The sequence below is a fragment of the Macaca nemestrina genome, chromosome 19 (genome assembly GCF_043159975.1).
Source record: "Macaca nemestrina isolate mMacNem1 chromosome 19, mMacNem.hap1, whole genome shotgun sequence".
NCBI lineage: Eukaryota > Metazoa > Chordata > Mammalia > Primates > Cercopithecidae > Macaca > Macaca nemestrina.
This window is the reverse complement of record NC_092143.1, coordinates 6235094-6253427: the sequence shown is the minus strand read 5'-3', so window position 1 is coordinate 6253427 and position 18334 is coordinate 6235094. Positions and strand designations below refer to the sequence as shown.

At 43.0% G+C, this 18334-nt stretch overlaps 1 protein-coding gene across 5 annotated transcripts in view; it reads right to left on the bottom strand.

The window, feature by feature from the left end:
* LOC105489337 (F-box protein 15) overlaps positions 1–18334 on the bottom strand; it is a 76895-nt gene that overhangs the window by 3875 nt on the left and 54686 nt on the right. For all 5 annotated transcript variants that reach the window (XM_011754087.2, XM_011754086.3, XM_011754084.3 and 2 more), the window contains one exon: positions 6216–6340. In XM_011754087.2, coding sequence (XP_011752389.2) covers positions 6216–6340 — 125 coding nt within the window. The remainder of the gene's footprint in view (positions 1–6215; positions 6341–18334) is intronic.

Genomic DNA, 18334 nt, shown 5'->3' with positions numbered 1-18334 from the left:
ATGCTAAGCACCACGAGGGCAGGACTTAGGCCAGCACAGCTCAGCATCATGTCCCTGGCCACCTGCATATGCACACTGTCACTGAAGCTCAGCCACTATGTGCCGAATGAACGAATGAGTGTGATAAAATGGGAGGGAGGCGGTAAGAGTAGTGATAGAGATGCTGGTTGTTATTAAACACTAAGGTAGGACAGCAGGAGCCCTAATGCATCAGGGGCAGCAAACACCAGGAAAGAAGAAATGGAAGAGACACTGACGAGGTAAGCAGAGCAGAATCTCACATCTGAATGGGGGAGTAACAGGAACGGAGGTTTTGTCTCCTAATCATTTGCTTATCCATTACAGAAGCAGATGATATGAGGAAGAACAAACGTGCAAATTTTAGACATGTTGAATCCACAATGTCCATGAGGAACCCAAGCCACTAAATCCACCAAGTGAACAGATATAGCTAGGTGGGGGCTTGAGTCAGGGGAGGAGGCACAGTTGGAGATACTGATAATTATTACAATAATATTATGAATGAGCTATATTTTAATTGTGGTAAAATAAACATAAAATTTACCACCTTCACCACTTGTCTTCTATATTTCAGTGGCTTACATACCTTCTCATTGTTGTATAACCATCACTACTATCTCATCTCCAGAACTCTTCATTTTGTAGAACTAAAACTCTGTCCCCATTAAACCCTAACTCCCCACTTCCCCTTCTCCAGCCTCTGGCACCCACCATTCTACTTCCCGTCTCTATGAATTTGATAACTCTAGGAACCTCAATAATGGAGTCATACAGTATTTGTCCTTTCGTGACTGGCTTATTTCCCTTAGCATCATGTCTTCAAAGTTCTTCCATACTGTAGCATGCGTCAGAATTTCCTTCCTTCCTAAGGCCAAATAATACTTGATTGCATGGATAGACTACAGTATGTTCATCCACTTATCTGCAAATGGACACTTGGTTTTCTTCTACCTTTTGGCTACTGTGATTAACGCCTCTATCAATGAGGGTAGATGGTGTGAGCCATGTTTTTAACGTGTTGTATGTTCTAGAAAAATAGTAGTTTACATTCACTATTTTATTTAATTCTAAGGAAGCTAAGAAGTAACATCAAGGATAAAATCTTCTAACGCTTATCTTTTCAGGATGGCTCATTACATGCCATGACTTCTGCCCCATATTCATGTTTTATTAATTGTAATATAAATGCTACTCTTAGATATCAGCAAAAACTGAGCAACTATATACCACTACTTTCACAAGTTATAACTAATCAGATGTGGCCAAAAATGCTGACCATTCAGATCTCAGTATGATCAGGTCAAAGGGTCTCGACTCAATAAATGTATATCTTAGAGAAATTTAAGGAGAAAAAGACATTCCAAACATTGAAAAAATGAGATGGTTTAATAAGTGACTGGCATGAACTGGCTGCTATCTGTGCAGGAGACCCGAGCGAAGCACCAGCCAGCATGAAACATCCTAATCCCTGATGGGAGAGTGCATGCCAGAGCCTAAGGCCCCTCACATCAGATAAGCTACACAGTGAGACCACCCAGGAACCCCTCAGACACCTGACCTTGCTCCCTGATGCCCTTCCCAGGCGATCAGCTGCAGTGGTCCTGGAACAGCAGTGCCTAGCCCCACACAGCCTGTTCCACAGCACCCACTGCTTCCTGCATGATGGGACCACCACACACAGAGCCTGGGCTGCGAGGAGAACACCAGAGTGGGGAGCAGGTGGGGAAGAAGAAAAAACACCCTATGCTGCAGCCTCACTGAGGCTGAGAACGGGGGAGTCGAAGCCAATACTGAGGGCCAGCAGATGGCTCTGTCCTTGGCAGGCAGCGGGAGCCCTCCTGGAATGGGCATTACCACTGTGGCCATTTTAGAGAGAAGGCTCTGAGGCCTAAGCACCTCTGAGATAACACAGCAGGTGGGACTGCATGGTGCACCCATCTTCCACACCCCACCACCCTGCACGACCTTAGCCACTGGGCTAGCAGTCACTTGACTGTGTTACTTACAACCTCACCAAACCCACCAGCATAGAGATGGTGGTTAGATCCCATGGGAGGAAGGAGGTGGAGCCCTGGGTCCCATCACCTGCAAGAAGGTTGCGGAGGAGAAACGCTGGCAGAAGTCAGGAAGGAGCGGCCGGTGGGGCACATGGGCTCCTTGGTGAGGATGCAGCTCACAGCCCTAAGCCGTCAGTGGGTGTCTCAGTCTTTCTGCTCTCCCAATCCCTCTGCTGCCAGATCAAGAGCTGGGAGCTGATTCTCTTCTGAAGCCCTCCTAGTTCTCAAAGTCCAGCGTTCTCCAATTCCCTCCTAACCTAAAACATGGCCTAGCACACGATACGCACATCAAACTCTTTAACAACATCCATAGATACACCAAAATCCAAATTCTTTCCTGAGGGTTTCAAGGCCCCTCCTGACCTGCCCCAGCAGCCTTTCCAATGCCCCCCAATCACTCCCACTCCTGTCCCTGAGCACTAGCCCACCCCAGGCAGGACAGCCAGCTAGGAAGAGGCCCACCTCAGCACCAGCTGCAGCGGCACAATGGGTCTCGCACCCCTCCCCGGGCCAGCTGCCCCTCACCTCTAGAACCTCGCTCCTTATTTCCCATCCTGTCCAAAGCATCTCTTTCTCCACTGGGTTCCTTCTCTAGAAGAAATCACTCCCAATCTTCTGGAGGCGGATGCATGTCAGAACCTCCCACGAGCCTTCCTCCCACTGGCCCTTTCCTCTTTCTCCTCGCAGAGCTTGTTTTCAGTCCTCTCCTAAATCAGTCCCTCGCACCCTGAAAGTCCAGGAGGCACACATCTGAGCAGTCGGCAGACCTCACCCTCCTTGCAGGAGGAAATCTCTCCTCACCTGCACCCCCATGGACCAGTGAACTACGCCAGGCTCAAAACTCAGCGTCTGGGGCTCACCGGCGCCCCCACGGACCAGTGAACTACGCCAGGCTCAAAACTCAGCGTCTGGGGCTCACCGGCGCCCCCACGGACCAGTGAACTACGCCAGGCTCAAAACTCAGCGTCTGGGGCTCACCTGCACCCCCACGGACCAGTGAACTACGCCAGGCTCAAAACTCAGCGTCTGGGGCTCACCTGCACCCCCATGGACCAGTGAACTACGCCAGGCTCAAAACTCAGCGTCTGGGGCTCACCTGCACCCCCATGGACCAGTGAACTAAGCCAGGCTCAAAACTCAGCGTCTGGGGCTCACCTGCACCCCCATGGACCAGTGAACTATGCCAGGCTCAAAACTCAGCGTCTGGGGAGAGGGCAGCACTTGCACATGTGGGACTGTCCTGTTCTTCCTGAGCTGTTCAGTTGTATCAGCACCAGCAGCCCTAATCAGCCATGCAGCTGCAGGACTTGTCAAGCAAAGTGGCCAGGGTGCCTTTCTCATGGGTCACGGCCACCCACAACATGCTGAGCCACGATGTGCCCATAGCAGGCTCTACTGAACTCAACTGTTCTTACACAAAGCAGAACCACAGAACTCCACTGAAATATCTAGTCTAAATAAAAATTGATGCCAATCTCCATACGGATTTAGAAGTAACATTAAAATAACATCAAAGATGCCAAGGAGTGAAAGAAAAACATAAAAGAAACATACGGGAAAAGCCTCACCAAAAGAAAATCCATCCGTCTGAAATTCTGATAGGCACTGGGAGGAGACAGAGCAGGAGAGTATTTCACTTTGATTACCTGACTTATACTGAAGACCGCAGCAAGGTTACCTTGAGAGGATAGCCTAGCTGTTCAACATGACTTTGTAAAACACCATGGTAACCACTTATAGAGCAAGTGTCCTGCATGGATTCAGTACTAACACATGGCCGCTGAAAGCATCTTTAAAGTATATTTGATATCATAGCTTGACTTTTTAAAAAAAGGAATAAAAAACTGACCTGCTTATAATGTGATTTTTAAAAAATGTTAAAGTTTAATGATTTACCACATTAAACGTATGATCTGTTGAGTTTTTGCTCCAGAAACTCAAGCTAAAGATACTTTCCACCTGAATTACCTCCACAGCACTAAGTGTTGGAGGTCACTCAACTCTGAGGTTGGAGGAAGGCGGAGATTCTCATGGGAACAGCAGGTCCCAAGGACATCAGAAGTCCTTTCATGACCGCACATCACTTCAAACAACACGACCCAACCAGGCAGCATCCTCCGTCATTATCGTTAATATGTTCTCACTTCTCTGTCCTTCCAGCAGCATCATATTTGGGTGATGCACTTTCTCAGTAGCCTATGCTCTGACAGGCATCGTAAACTATGTAGTAGAAGCTCCTCACCAGAGGTTGTGTCTACAATTTCCAGAAGGAGTAGGGTTTTTATTTTACATTTTTTTAAAAGTCATATGTACCTAAGAAACTTTCTAAGCTTTTCCATGCTTTAAAAAAAGTTTTTAACTCCTTCCAAGCAATTTCTTAAAATATATGTTATCATTTCACTATTCTTAGGGTGATCAGACTCCTGGAGAGAAATATCTGAGCTGCACAGCAAATACAAGGAATATGACATCACTGATCTGACTTTCTATTCTTTTGGGAATTCTGAGGACAGCTTAGTCTTAATACTGAACCCAAGAGCATAAAAGGCAAACAGAAAATAAACCACATCTTCCCTCCAGGCCCAAGGGAGAAGGTACAAGCCTTTGAGCTATTCGCTATCTTTTCCCAAAGCCCATCTGAGAGGAGGAATTTATGGGGAAAACTGTCCAGGGACATTCAATCCATTCCCTACCTTAAAAACTCAAAATCCTGCTTTCAGATCAAGCTGTTTTTCTAAAAACCTGTGCACCTGAGTCACACTGGTTTAGCAACCTACAGAATCACTGCTTGGAGCTCATGTAAAAGTCCAATTTTGAAGCTGTATCTTCAGCTTCTCTGAGAACTTCTATGAGAAATCTGTGAGTGCATCTGCTGCTAAGATGCTATTTAGGGTTAGTCCATTATGTAGCTTAGTCTGCCCTACATAAAGTCCCATTGGAGATTTTGTTTTTAATGATCAGAAGTGGGATAAAGCTTTCTTTGTATAATTACTACATTTCCCCTTTTTCTCCCAATGAGAACTAAACGACTGCTCTCATCTCGCTCTGGACTACCAGAAAACACAGAATAAATTTATTCTTAAAAATTATGCTGACCCTTTCAAAGACCGTCACATTCATATTCTGCCTTTCTTGATCCTCAAGGTCTATTTGATGTGAATATTTTATCTTAGTACCTATTTTTATTATAAGCTTTATTGAAATCTGAAGACAAAGAAAGAAGGTAGGTCTGTTCTCTTAAAGGCATGAAACAATATGGTGTGTGATAAACATAATTTTTACCAAAATTTAAACATTTGCTATGAATAAATAGGATTTGTAAAATATCTCATTGTATCAAATATCAAGTGGCTCAAGGGACAGCGCTTCAGGATAACACCACTCTTGGTCCCGGTCGTCATCACGAACAGTTCTAACAAGGTGCCCACGCACAGCGCAGAATAAAGCCATGTTACAGGAAGGCCCCGCAGTCACAGGAGATTGATCCCACTGGTCCCCGGGACCATAAATATCTTGTTCATCCCACAAAATAAAGACGGAGAGTGACAAGAACCAGGAGCAGCCATGGGCACAAGGACAGAAGACAGCAAAACTGTGAGAACATCTTTCTCCTGTTCCTCCTCCTCCCTCCTTCCCTGCCACTTCCCAACCACTAAATCAACTCTCCCACCCATGTGGCTAATCTTTTATATAACAGTTCAAGGAAATCCCTATATCCTGGACTATGAATTTATAACTGCAAAAAGTTTTAAATTGGTACATGGATGATCAAGATGTTTTGAGTAGATGCTGCCTGCCTGGTCCAACCTTCAGTTCCACTCTCTTTCCACAAAACAGAGGTGCTTTGAGGGAGTAGGGGGCTGTAATCAACAGTGTTCTGAAATGCTGCTGCAGACTATCTGCCCCTCCAACTCTCAGTGACACATGAAAGGTCCTCAATAAGCATCTCATGAGTGAATCCACTGGATGTCAATGGCTAACAGAATGTGCACCAACCTTCAGAAACTAGAACAATAAATCCAGAACTATAAAAGAAACATCATACGTATATGATTATATCATCTACACATATAAACAGACTTTTTATTACATAGAAATCAAGTTACTTGAAGAAAAGAAAACGGTTCTGTTTTTTACCTTTATACAGCCATCCAAAATATCAGTTTTCCACGAGAGGCCAACTTTTCCAATAAGAGGTAGGTGTTCTCTGTTATTTTTTAAATGTATAACAATGAGCTTCACATGTCCATTTTCAATATTTCCTGAAAAGACATAAGATTGTTTCAATCACTGTCTTCCAATGCAGGACAACAAGCCAAGCACGTTCAGTCAGTGACTTCATGAGGATACCTCACCCTGGTAAGTCCTGGCCTCACCGACGGGGACAACATGGGCACAGCAATCCCAGCCTCCGGCTTGAGGCCAGAGCGATGCATCCGTGTCCCAGAGACAGCAACATTAACAAGTACCCAGAAAGGTGATGTCAAAGGTGAGTCAGGGGAAGCCAGCTGAGGTGAGCCTGGATAGCCACCTGTCGCTGATGGAAAGGTGGTTGCTGAAGGAAGAAAGGGTTCTTCTGATATGGGTAAGCCAACAGTGCTGGAAACCGGTATCTATAATTACAGAGCTCAAGAAAGCAGGTGGAGAAATGGCAAAGAAACAAGGGGGCTGGAGAGCAGCCGAACATGAAGAGGAATGGAAGAAACTCATATGAAATAAAAAACTCACACGAAAACACCTCTGCACAGGCTTGTAACTGAGTGAGAGTCCGTGCACATGCCCGCCTAGTTGGAGGCCAAACCCTGTGGCCCTCTGCTGCCAGCTCCAAGCCAGCTACGGCAGCCTGGCCACATGGAGGAGCCCTCGCACCCACGCAGCACGCTAGCCCTGCTGCCCTAGGCATCCTGTGGCAGGGAGAGCCGCGGCACCACTCGGCTTCACACGGACACAAGCTTCCTGGTTCCGTCTGAATGCACCCCGAGAAGCGACCGTCAGGCACAGCAACACAACTCATACCCGAGAGTTCTCCAGAGATGGATGTCTGAACAAAGGGAAGGTGCAAGTCACCGGGCAGAGCAGACGGAAAAATCATGGAAAAGAGCAAGTGTTCTCCAGCCCTGGCCTGATTATTTCACGAGACAAAATAAAACCAAAGCCAAGCTGTCTTGGGAGCCAAAGCTCTGTTCTAGAAATGTTATACAGTGTTCTCCAACTTCAGTGTCACCAGATTATAGCCCACGCTTTGCCAAGGGCCTTTAAGTGAGAGGCGACACAGAGGCAGGGTTTCCAGGCCCGCAAAGGGGAGCTCCTCGCCCAGATGCCACGCTGCTGGTTTCTCCTCGTCTTATTTCTGTTCCAAGGACAGAGGCAGCCCACATTTTCCTCTCTACTGCTGAGTAATTAGCAAGAACTGTGTAGCTTCCCTTCCACTCTCCCCAGGCGCAGGAAGAAATGCCAAATGACACGGACCATTCCCGGGTAACAGCTCTACCGTCACCTCATCACCTCGTCACCTCAGCAGGGCTTCACGGAGGCAGGGAGGAAGTGTATGAAAAGCGAGGCCTCAGTGGAGGCACAGTAATCACATTCTGAATGGACCAGATGTGACTCTGCTCTGTCCTGCACTACTGCATCCATGTGCAAAATCAAGGGAGGCCTTCGACTGGTGCAGCAAAGACAGGCAGCCGACGGTGCCTACAGAAAACCAGGAGCTCATCTTCCACACAGCTTGTCCCCAGGACACGGCAGAAAATGCACTCCAAAGTGTAGCAGCCACTAACGTCTCAATGGCAACTGTCTGAGCTAATAAACATCAAATCCCTGTAGGAAGCAGAGACTGTTATTTTGTTATTACCAGGTATTCTCCCACTTCAGAACAATTATAACACTGTGGTGTCTCCAAAGGTCAGAGCTCTTTCCGCCAACCCTCTGTAACCACTTACAAGACAGAGAAAGGTTAAGCTCTTCCTACATTTAAACAATCTGCACATGGAACAGATGTGTGAAAGTGTGTGTATATAAAATAGGTGTGTTTTTGAGTACTTACTGTATACCAACCACAGAGTTAGACACTTAATAGCTTAGAAGAATACGTTAACACCTCAAATAATAATATTAATTGGGCATTATAATTTTCTGAATTCACAGGTGATAAAACTGATGCAGGGAGATTAATAGTAACTTGCCCAAGGTCAATGGCAGAAACACGATCCAAACCCTGTTCTGTGTCCAGAGTCTATGTTACAACAGAGTAAGAAATATGTGAAACATACACTAAGTAATTATCTGCTAGCCAGGAATTTATAATGCAGACTCAGATGGTCATGTTTGTTTTCATATTACTCCCAAGAGAAATGTCTGTTAGAAATCAGCAAGCAGAATGCACCGTGGAATCGCCACGGCTTCCCGATACTCGAGGTAATGGCTCAGCCTGTGAGCACCACGCTCAGCCTCCGCTCCCAGCCCTCCTTATAAGCAGGTCACTGGTGATGCAGGCTCCTTCCATGAGACACATGTGTTCCTGCAAACCTGGGGTCAGAAATGAGCATTGAGAGAAGGGACAGAATGGGAAGAGCCGTCTGCTGGCAGAGGCAGTGGCAGCGGCCTGCTCCTCATGCTGGCAGGGGCAGAGGTCCAGAGGCTGCTAGTGGTTACTATAGTGGTGACAGTTTCACAAGACAAACCACAGAGCACGGCTTTGCATCTATAAACAGAGTGTGGCTCTCCTAGACCGACTATAAGCAAGTATATCCTTTATTAAATTCCCGTGCCCCTTAAGTCATTCAGAATAAATTCTGTTCTTGGAGACTCTAATCTTAACTTACCAATACACAAGACCATCTGCAAAATTCAGCAAAATACAATTTGAGGCTCACCATCCTTGGTTTCCAGTGACACTGTACCTGTAAGCATGGCCTTTAGACTCATAAAGACCCATTCCAAACCCTGCTCAGCCATTTACTAACTGTATAACCATGGTCAAGTTCCAAACTCAGTAAAATACGGATACAAATAGCACTTGATAAGGCTTTGTGAGGATGAATGGAACCGGTAATAAATATTAACATTATACAGTAGTTGATTATGTATGCCAAGCTAAGTGTGTTAAGTACCCTCTATGCTTTATCTCAATAATAATATTCTATCTAAAGACTGCCAAGTGCATTGTCAAGCAGAATGTGGAGATGTGCCACGTTTGTAGATCAGAAGACCCAATATAGTGAAGATGTCCAATTACCCAAACTTATCTATTATAGTTTCACACAGTCACAAGCATAATCCCAACAGGTACTTGAGAAAATTGTTTACAAATAATTAATACTTACATAAATAATGATATTGGCAAGATGATTCTAAACTCCATATGAAAATGCTATGGACCTAAAATAGCCATAACAATCTAGGAAAGGAAAAAAAAAGTTGACTTCAAGACTTACTATAGAGCAACAGAAATCAAGACAGTGTGGGACTGTGTTTATAAAGACACACAGATTGGCCGGGCGCGGTGGCTCAAGCCTGTAATCCCAGCACTTTGGGAGGCCGAGACGGGCGGATCACGAGGTCAGGAGTTCGAGACCATCCTGGCTAACACGGTGAAACCCCGTCTCTACTAAAAAATACAAAAAACTAGCCGGGCGAGGTGGCGGGCGCCTGTAGTCCCGGCTACTCGGGAGGCTGAGGCAGGAGAATGACGTAAAAACCCGGGAGGCAGAGCTTGCAGTGAGCTGAGATCCAGCCACTGCACTCCAGCCTGGGCAACACAGCGAGACTCCGTCTCAAAAAAAAAAAAAAAAAAAAAAAAAAAAAGACACACAGATTGGCTGGGCGTGGTCGCTCACACCTGTAATCCCAGCACTTTGGGAGGCCGAGGTAGGCGTATCACCTGAGGGCAGGAGTCTGAGACCCACCTGGCCAACATGGTGAAACACCATCCTACTAAAAATACAGTGGCAGGCATCTGTAATCCCTCAGGCTGAGGTGGGAGAATCGCTTGAACCCAGGAGGCAGAAGTTGCAGTGAGCCAAGATGGCACCACTGCACTCCAGCCTGAGTGACAGAGCAAGACTCCGTCTCAAAACAACAACAAAAAAAGACACATAGATCAATAAAATGGAATAGATGGGTTCGGAAATAGACCCACACTTTTACAAGCAATTGATTTTTGACAAAGTCATCAAAATGATTCGATGAGCAAAGAAAGTCTTTTCACAAATGGTACAAAAACAACTGGACATCCACACTGGGAAAGAACATCAACCTATCTTCTAATTTACACAAAACCAGTTAAGGACAGATAACAAACCAAAATGCAAAAGCTGAAACCATAACAATGGTAGGAAAAACAAAGAAGAATATCTTTATAACCTGGGATAGAAAAAGTTTTAAAACAGGAAAAAACAACCACGAAATTTAAAATTGATTAGATTTCATCAAATGAGAAACACTAATTTGTAACACTTACTTTCATAATAAGTCATCAGATGTACAAACCAAGAAAACACGTACTAACAAGTACTAATAAATATGCTATAATGAATTATCTGCTCTGAGTTTTCTAGGTAATTACCACTCAGAAAGGAGTATACTGTTTCTAATGCTTTACCTATTATAAATTCTTGGGGAGTATAACCTGAACTAGACACAGAAAAAAAATTAATATCAAGAAACTTGTTAATATCAAGAAAGAACAAAAAGTCACCTATTTTTGGAATTACAACAATAAAAAGATGATAACATGATATATACAAAAATAACTGAAGAAAAACCCAAAAACATTAAAGAAGGATTTCATAACGAGATCACCTACACATATCAGGTTCTGCTGCTAAAGAGCTGAACAATTTCTTACCTCTAAGGCCCATAACCTTGTTTTCATACCCTTGACATTTTCTATTGTGTCTTACAGAGTAAGCACTGAACAGTTTTGTTGTTTTGTTTTTGTTTTTTGTTTTTTGAGACAGATTCTTGCTCCATTGTTCAGGCTGGAGTGCAGTGGCACGATCTTGGCTCACTGCAAGCTCCGCCTCCTGGGTTCACGCCATTCTCCTGCCTCAGTCTCCCAAGTAGCTGGGACTACAAGCGCCCGCCACCATGCCCCGCTAATTTTTTGTATTTTTAGTAGAGATGGGGTTTCACCATGTCAGCCAGAATGGTCTCGATCTCCTGACCTCGTGATCCGCCCACCTCAGCCTCCCAAAGTGCTGGGATTACAGGCATGAGCCACCGCACCCAGCCAGCACTGAATAGTTTTAAATTGGTATTTTAATAGAAAGTATATTACAGAAAGTCTATAGGATATAGAGCAAACCTAACAAAATATGGAAACATCATAAATAAGAATTTGTTCACAAAGGCAACACAAAAATAAGTATTAATAAATGGAGAAAGATGCAGGATCTACATAAAAGCATTTCTCCAGGGTACTAGAGGGAAACTTAAAAACAAGTATATCTCAGATGTACTGCAGATTTGGTTCTTGACCACAGGAATAAAGCAAATATCACAAAAAAAGCAAGTCACATAAATTTTCTGGTTCCCCAGCGCATATAAAAGTTATGTTTATACTACACTCTTTTAACTGTGCAATAGCATTATGTCTAAAAAATAATATACATATTTTAATTCAAAAATACTTTATTACTAAAAAATGCTAATGACCATCTGAGTCTTCAGCAAAGCATTATCTTTTTGCTGGTGGAAGGTCTTGCCTCGATGTTGATGACCGATGACTGATCAGGATGGTGGTTGCTGAATGCGGCTGTGGCATTTTTTTAAACTTTTATTTTGGTTCAGGAGTATATGTGGAGGTTTGTTATATAGGTAAACTGCATGTTGCAGGGGTTTGTACAGATTATTTCATCACCCAGGTAATAAACATAGTACTCGATAGGTAGTTTTTGGATCCTCACCTTCCTCCAACCCTCCACCCTCAAAGAGGACCTGGTCGTATCCGTTGTTCCCTTCTTTGTGTTCATATGTACTCCATGTTTAGCTTTCACTTGTAAGTGAGAACATACAGTATTTTGTTTTCTGTTCATTAGTTCACTTAAGATAATGGCCTCTAGCTCCATCTATGTTGGTGTAAAGGACAAGGCTGCATAACATTCCATGGTGTACATGTACCACATTTTCTCCAGTCTACTACTGATGGGCATTTAAGTTGATTCTACGTCTTTGCTGTTGTGAATAGTGATGTAGTGAACACATACATGCATGTGTCTTTATGGTAGAATAACTTATATTCCTTTGGGAACATACCCAATAATGGGATTCCTGGGTCAAATGGTAATTCTCTTTGCAATTCTCTGAGAAGTTGCCAAACTGCTTTCCACAATGGCTGAACTAATTTACATTCACACCAGCAGTGTATAAGTGTTCCCTTTTCTCCACAACCTTGTGAGCCTGTGTCACTTTTCTGAATTTTTAATAATAGCCATTCTGACTGGTGTAAGGTGGTATCTCACTGTAGCTTTGATTTGCACTTCTCTAATGATTAGTGATGTTGAGCATTTTATCATATGCTTGTTGGCAGCATGTATGTCTTCTTTTGAAAATTGTCTGTTCATGTCCTTTGCCCACTTTTTAATTTTTTTTTTTTTTTTTTTTTTTTTTTTTTTTTTTTTGCTTGTAAGTTCCTTACAGATGCTGGATATTAGATCTTTGTCAAATGCAGAGTTTGCAAATGTTTTATCCCATTGAATAGGTTGTCTGTTTACTTGGCTGATAGTTTCTTTTGTTGTACAGAAGTTCTTTAATTTAAGTCCCATTTGTCAATTTTTGTTTTTGTTGCAATTATTTTTGGTGTCTTCATCATGAAATCTTTGCCAGTCCTATATCCAGAATGGTATTTATTAGGTTATCTTCCAGGGTTTTTATAGTTTTAGTTTTTACATTTAAGTCTTTAATACATCTTGAGTTGATTTTTATATGTGGTGTAAGGAATTGGTCCAGCTTCAATCATCTGCATATGGCTAGCCAGTTATCCCTCCATCATTTATTGAATAGGAAGTCCTTTCCCCATTGCTTTTGTCTCTTTGTTGAAGATCAGATGGTTGTAGGTGTGTGGCATTATTTCTGGGCTCTCTATTCTCTTCCATTGATCTATGTGTCTGTTTTTATGCAAGCACCATGCTGTTTTGGCTACTGTAGGCTTGTAATATAGTTTGAAGTCAGGAAGTGTGATGCCTCCAGCTTTGTTCTTTTTGCTTAAGATTGCCTTGACTATTTGGGCTCTTTTTTTGTTCCATATGAATTTTTAAATAGTTTTTTCTAATTCTGTGGAGAATTTCACTGGTAGTTTGATAGGAATAACATTGAATCTATAAATAATTTTGGGCAGTCTGGCTATTTTAACAATATTGATTCTTCCTATCCATCAGCATGGAATGTTTTTCCATTTGTGTCATCTTTAATTTCACTGAGGAGTGTTTTGTAATTCTCACAGAATTACAAAATAAATCTCACAGAGGTCTTTCACCTCCCTGGTCAGCTGTATTCCTATTCATAGGTATTTTATTCTTTTTCTCTTAAGTTCTGGGATACATGTGCAGGGCGTACGGGTTTGTTACATAGGTAAACATGCGTCATGGTGGTTTGCTGCACCTATCAACCTATCACTTAGGTATTAAGCCTCACATGCCTTACCTATTTATCCTGATGCTCTCTCTTTCCACACACACACCCCTCGACAGGCCCCAGTGTGTTTTGTTCCCCTAGGTATTTTATTCTTTTTGTGGCGTTTGTGGATGGGAATGTGTTCTTGATTTGGCTGTCAGCTTGGATGTTGTTGGTGTACAGAAATGCTACTGATTTTTGTACATTAATTTTGTATCCTGAAACTTTGGTGAAGTTGTTTATCAGATCAAGTTTTTGGGCAGAGACTATGGGGGTTTTTAGTCATATAATCATTTTGCCTGCAAACAGGGATAGTTTGACTTCCTATCTGGATGCCTTTATGTCTTTGTATTGTCTGATTGCTCTAGACAGGACTTCCAGTACTATGTTGGAGTGGTGAGAGAGGGCATCCTTGTCTTGTTCCAGTTTTCAAGGGGAATGCTTCCAGTTTTTGCCCATTCAGTATAATGTTGGATTTGAAATAGATGGCTCTTATTATTTTGAAGTACGTTCCTTCAATGCCTAGTTTGTTGAAGGTTTTTATCATGAAGTGATGTTGAATTTTATCAAAAGCTTTTCCTTCATCTATTGAGATAATCATGTGGTTTTTGTTTTTAGTTTTATTTGTTATGAGTCACATTTATCGATTTGCATATGTTGAACCAACCTTGCATCCTGGGGATAAAACCTACTTGATCATGGTGGATTAGCTTTTTGATGTGCTGCTGTATTCAGTTTGCTAGTATTTTGTTGAGGATTTTGGCATCTATGTTTATCAAGGATATTGGCCTGCAGTTTTCTTTTTAATTGTGTCTCTGCCAGGTTTTGGTGTCAGGATGACACTGGCCTCACAGAATGACTTAGGGAGGAGTCCCTCCACTTCAATTTTTTGGAATAGTTTCCTTAGGAATAGTACCAGCTCTTCTTTATACAGCTGGTAGAATTTGGCTGTGAGTCCTTCTGGTCTGGGGCTTTCTTTTGGTTGGCAGGCTTTTTATTATTGATTCAATTTTTGAACTCATTACTGATCTGTTCAGGGAGTCAATTTCTTCCTGGTTCAGTCTTGGGAGGGTGTATGAGTCCAAGAATTTATCCATTTCTTCTATATTTTCTAGCTTTATGTGCATAGAGTTGTTCATAATAGTCTCAGGGTTTTTGTATTCCTCTGGGGTCAGTGGTAATGTTCCCTTTGTCATTTCCGATTGTATTTATTTGTATCTTTTCTATTTTTTATAACTCTAGCTAGCAGTCTATCTTAATTTTTTCAAAAAAACAACTCCTGAATTCATTAATATTTAGTGGAATTTTTCACGTCTCAATTTCCTTTAGTTCAGCTCTGATTTTGGTTATTTCTTGTCTTCTGCAAACTTTGGGGTTGATTTGCTCTTGGTTTTCTAGTTCCTCTAGTTGTGGTGTTGTATTGTTAATCTGAGATCTTTATAACTTTTTGATGTGTGTGTTTAGTGCTATAAACTTCCTTCATAATGCTGCCTTAGCTTTGTCACAGAGATTTTGATATATCGTATATTTGTTCTTATTAGTTTCAAATAATTTCTTTATTTCTGCCTCAATCATTTCCCAAAAAGTCACTCAGGAACAAGTTGTTCAATTTCCATGTAATTGTATGGTTTTGAGTTATAGTTTCTTAATATTGATTTCTATTTTTATTGTGCTGTGTGGTCCAAGAGCATGGTTGGTATGATTTTGGTTTCCTTTATTTTCATTTGCTGAGGATTGTTTTATGTCTGGTTGTGTGGTTGATTTTGGAGTATGTGCCATGCACAGATGAGAAGAACATATATTCTCCTGTTTGGGGGTGAAGTGTTCTGTACATGGCTATTAGGTCCATTTGGTCAAGTGTCAAGTTCAGGTCCTGAATATCTTTGTTAGTTTTCTGCCTTGATGATCTAATACTGTTAGTGGGGTACTGAAGTCTCCCACTATTATTGTTTGGTTATCTAAGTCTCTTCATAGGTCTCTAAGAACTTGCTGTATGAATCTGGGTGCTCCTGTGTTGGGTGCATCCATATTTAGGACAGTTAGGCCTTCTTGTTGAATTGAGCCCTTTATCATTATGTAATGTCCTTCTTTCTCTATTTTGATTTTTGTTGGTTTAAAGTCTGTTTTGTCTGAAATTGGAATAGTAATCCCTGCTTTTTTCTCTTTTCTGTTTGCTTGGTAGATTTTTGTCATTCTACATCCCTTGAATCTATGGGTGTCACTGCATGTGAGATGGGTGTCCTGAAGACAGCAAACCATTGGGTCTTGCCTCTCTAAATCCACTTGCCACTCTGTGCCTTTTAATTGTGCCATTTAGCCTGATTATATTCAAGATTTGTGTTGATTTGTCTAGATTTGTTGCTGTCATGTTGTTAGCAGTTACTATGTAGATTTGTTTGTGTGGTTGCTTTACGGTGTCACTGGTCTATGCACTTAGTGTGTTTTTGTAGTGGACAGTAATAGTCTTTCATGTTTACAACTACCTTGAGGACCTCTTGTAAGGCAGGTCTGGTGGCATCAAAATCTCTTAGCATTTGTTTGTCTGAAAAGGATCTTTCTCTTTCACTTATGAAGCTTCATTTGACTGGATATCAAATTCTTAGTTGAAAATTACTTTCTTTAAGAATGCTGACTAAAGGCCCCCATTCTTTTCTGGCTTGTAGGGTTTCTGCTGAAAGGTCCACTGTTAGTTTGATGAAGTTCTCTTTGTAGGTAACATGCCCCTTCCCCCTAACTGCCTTTAATGTTTTTTTCTTTCATTCTGACCTTGGAGAATCTGACGACTATGTGTCTTGGGGATGGTCTTCTTGTGTAGTGTTTCACAAGTGTTCTCTGCACTTCCTGAATTTGAATGTTGGCCTCTCCAGAGAGATTGAGGGAATTTTCACAGATCTTATCATAAAATATGTTTTTCAAGTTGTTTGCTTTCTCTTCATGTCTTTCAGGGATGCTGATGCATAGTAGATTTGGTCTCTTTGATCTCATACTTCTTGGAGATTTTTTTCATTCTTCTTCATTGTTTTTTCTTTATTTTTGTCTGACCGAAATCTTCAGTAGAGCTGGTCTTTAAGCTCAGATTCCTTCCTCAAGCTTGATTGATTCTGTTATTACTTGTGATTGTATTCTGAAATTCCCGAAGTGAGTTTTTCAGCTACACCAGCTCAGTTTAGTTCTTTCTTAAATGACCATTTCATTTTCCATCTTCTGTATCATTTTATTGTAGTTCTTAGATTTCTTCGATTGGGTTTTGACATTCTTCTGAATGTTGATGGTTTTTGTTCTTATCCATATTCTGAATAATATTTCTGTCATTTTAGTCATTTCATCCTGGTTAAGAACCATTGTGGGGGAACTAGGGTCGTCGTTTGGAGGTAAGAAGACACTCCGGCTTCCTGAGTTGCCAGAGTTCTTGCACGAGTTCCTTCTCATCTGTGTGGGCTGATATTTCTTCAATCTTTGAAGTTGCTGTCCTTTGGATAGGTGTATGTTTTTGCTTTTATCTTTGATGTCCCTGGGGGTTTGATTGTGACATAAGGTAGATTGAGTTGACTGGTTTCATTTCTGGTAGATTTTGTGGGGGCCAACGCTCAGTTCAGCACCCCTAGGCCGCATGTTTTAACTCTGGAAGACTGATATCAGGACCCCAGCTTTGTTCTTTGACCCCCCTGAGGATGGAAACCTGCTGTGTGAGAGGAGCCAGTGTTCCCAGAATGCTGGTCACAACACTCTAATGGGTGGTGCCAGATAAAGCATCATGTGGAGGCAGCAGGATCCACGCTTGTTTGCATGGGCGAGCAGCAGCAGCACAGCAGGGTGCATGCTTGTCACCTGAGACACAGGGCTGGTGGGCCCAGAGAAGTGGGTGGTGGGGCAGAGAAGGGGGCAGGCTGCTGGGGTCCATACACACATTCACACCCACAGCTGTGTTGGCACAGGGGCAGGGTGCTGGCAGGCGCAGAGCTGGCGACCTCCATGCATGTGTTCATACCAGCAGAAGTGGCAACACAGGGTGGGGGCAGGCCTGCTGTTGTCCATGCACATGTTTGTGCCAGCAATGCACATGGACAACAGGTGGGGGGTGTGCTCATGCCAGCAGCAATAGCATGGTGGAGCGCACATACACCCACATGCTGGAAAGAAAGGTATTGCAAGGTTCACTCACACATGTGTGCCGGCAAAGCAATGAGGGGGGGGCCGCAGACAAGTGCATGCTAGCAAAGTGGCATAGGGTAGTCTGCAATGAGGAATGAATGCATGTGGGCTGGTGTGTGTCAGCTGGTGCGTGTCAGCGAGGGCCACTCTGCTGGAGCTCTCTGATGGTCAGGTGTGGTCTGCCAGTGCAGGAGCTATGATGTGGGTCTAAGCCATGGTTGGGTTTCCAAGGCAGCACTGCAAGCAGGCACAGCCAAGCTGGTGCCCTGGGAGAGGCCAGCAGACAGAAGGGTGCTCAGGTGAGACTGGCCTCAATTCATGGGCAAGATCACCCTGCTCCATTCCGGTCCAGCAGTTCCCCTAAGGCTAGAGTCTCCTAGAGAATCTTGGCAAGCCTTGGGGAGTAGGTGTCCCTGGCCATGCTCCCCTGCAGATGTTCTCACACCAAACCTTCTCAGCCATTCTCACACCAAACCTTCTCAGCTCCACAC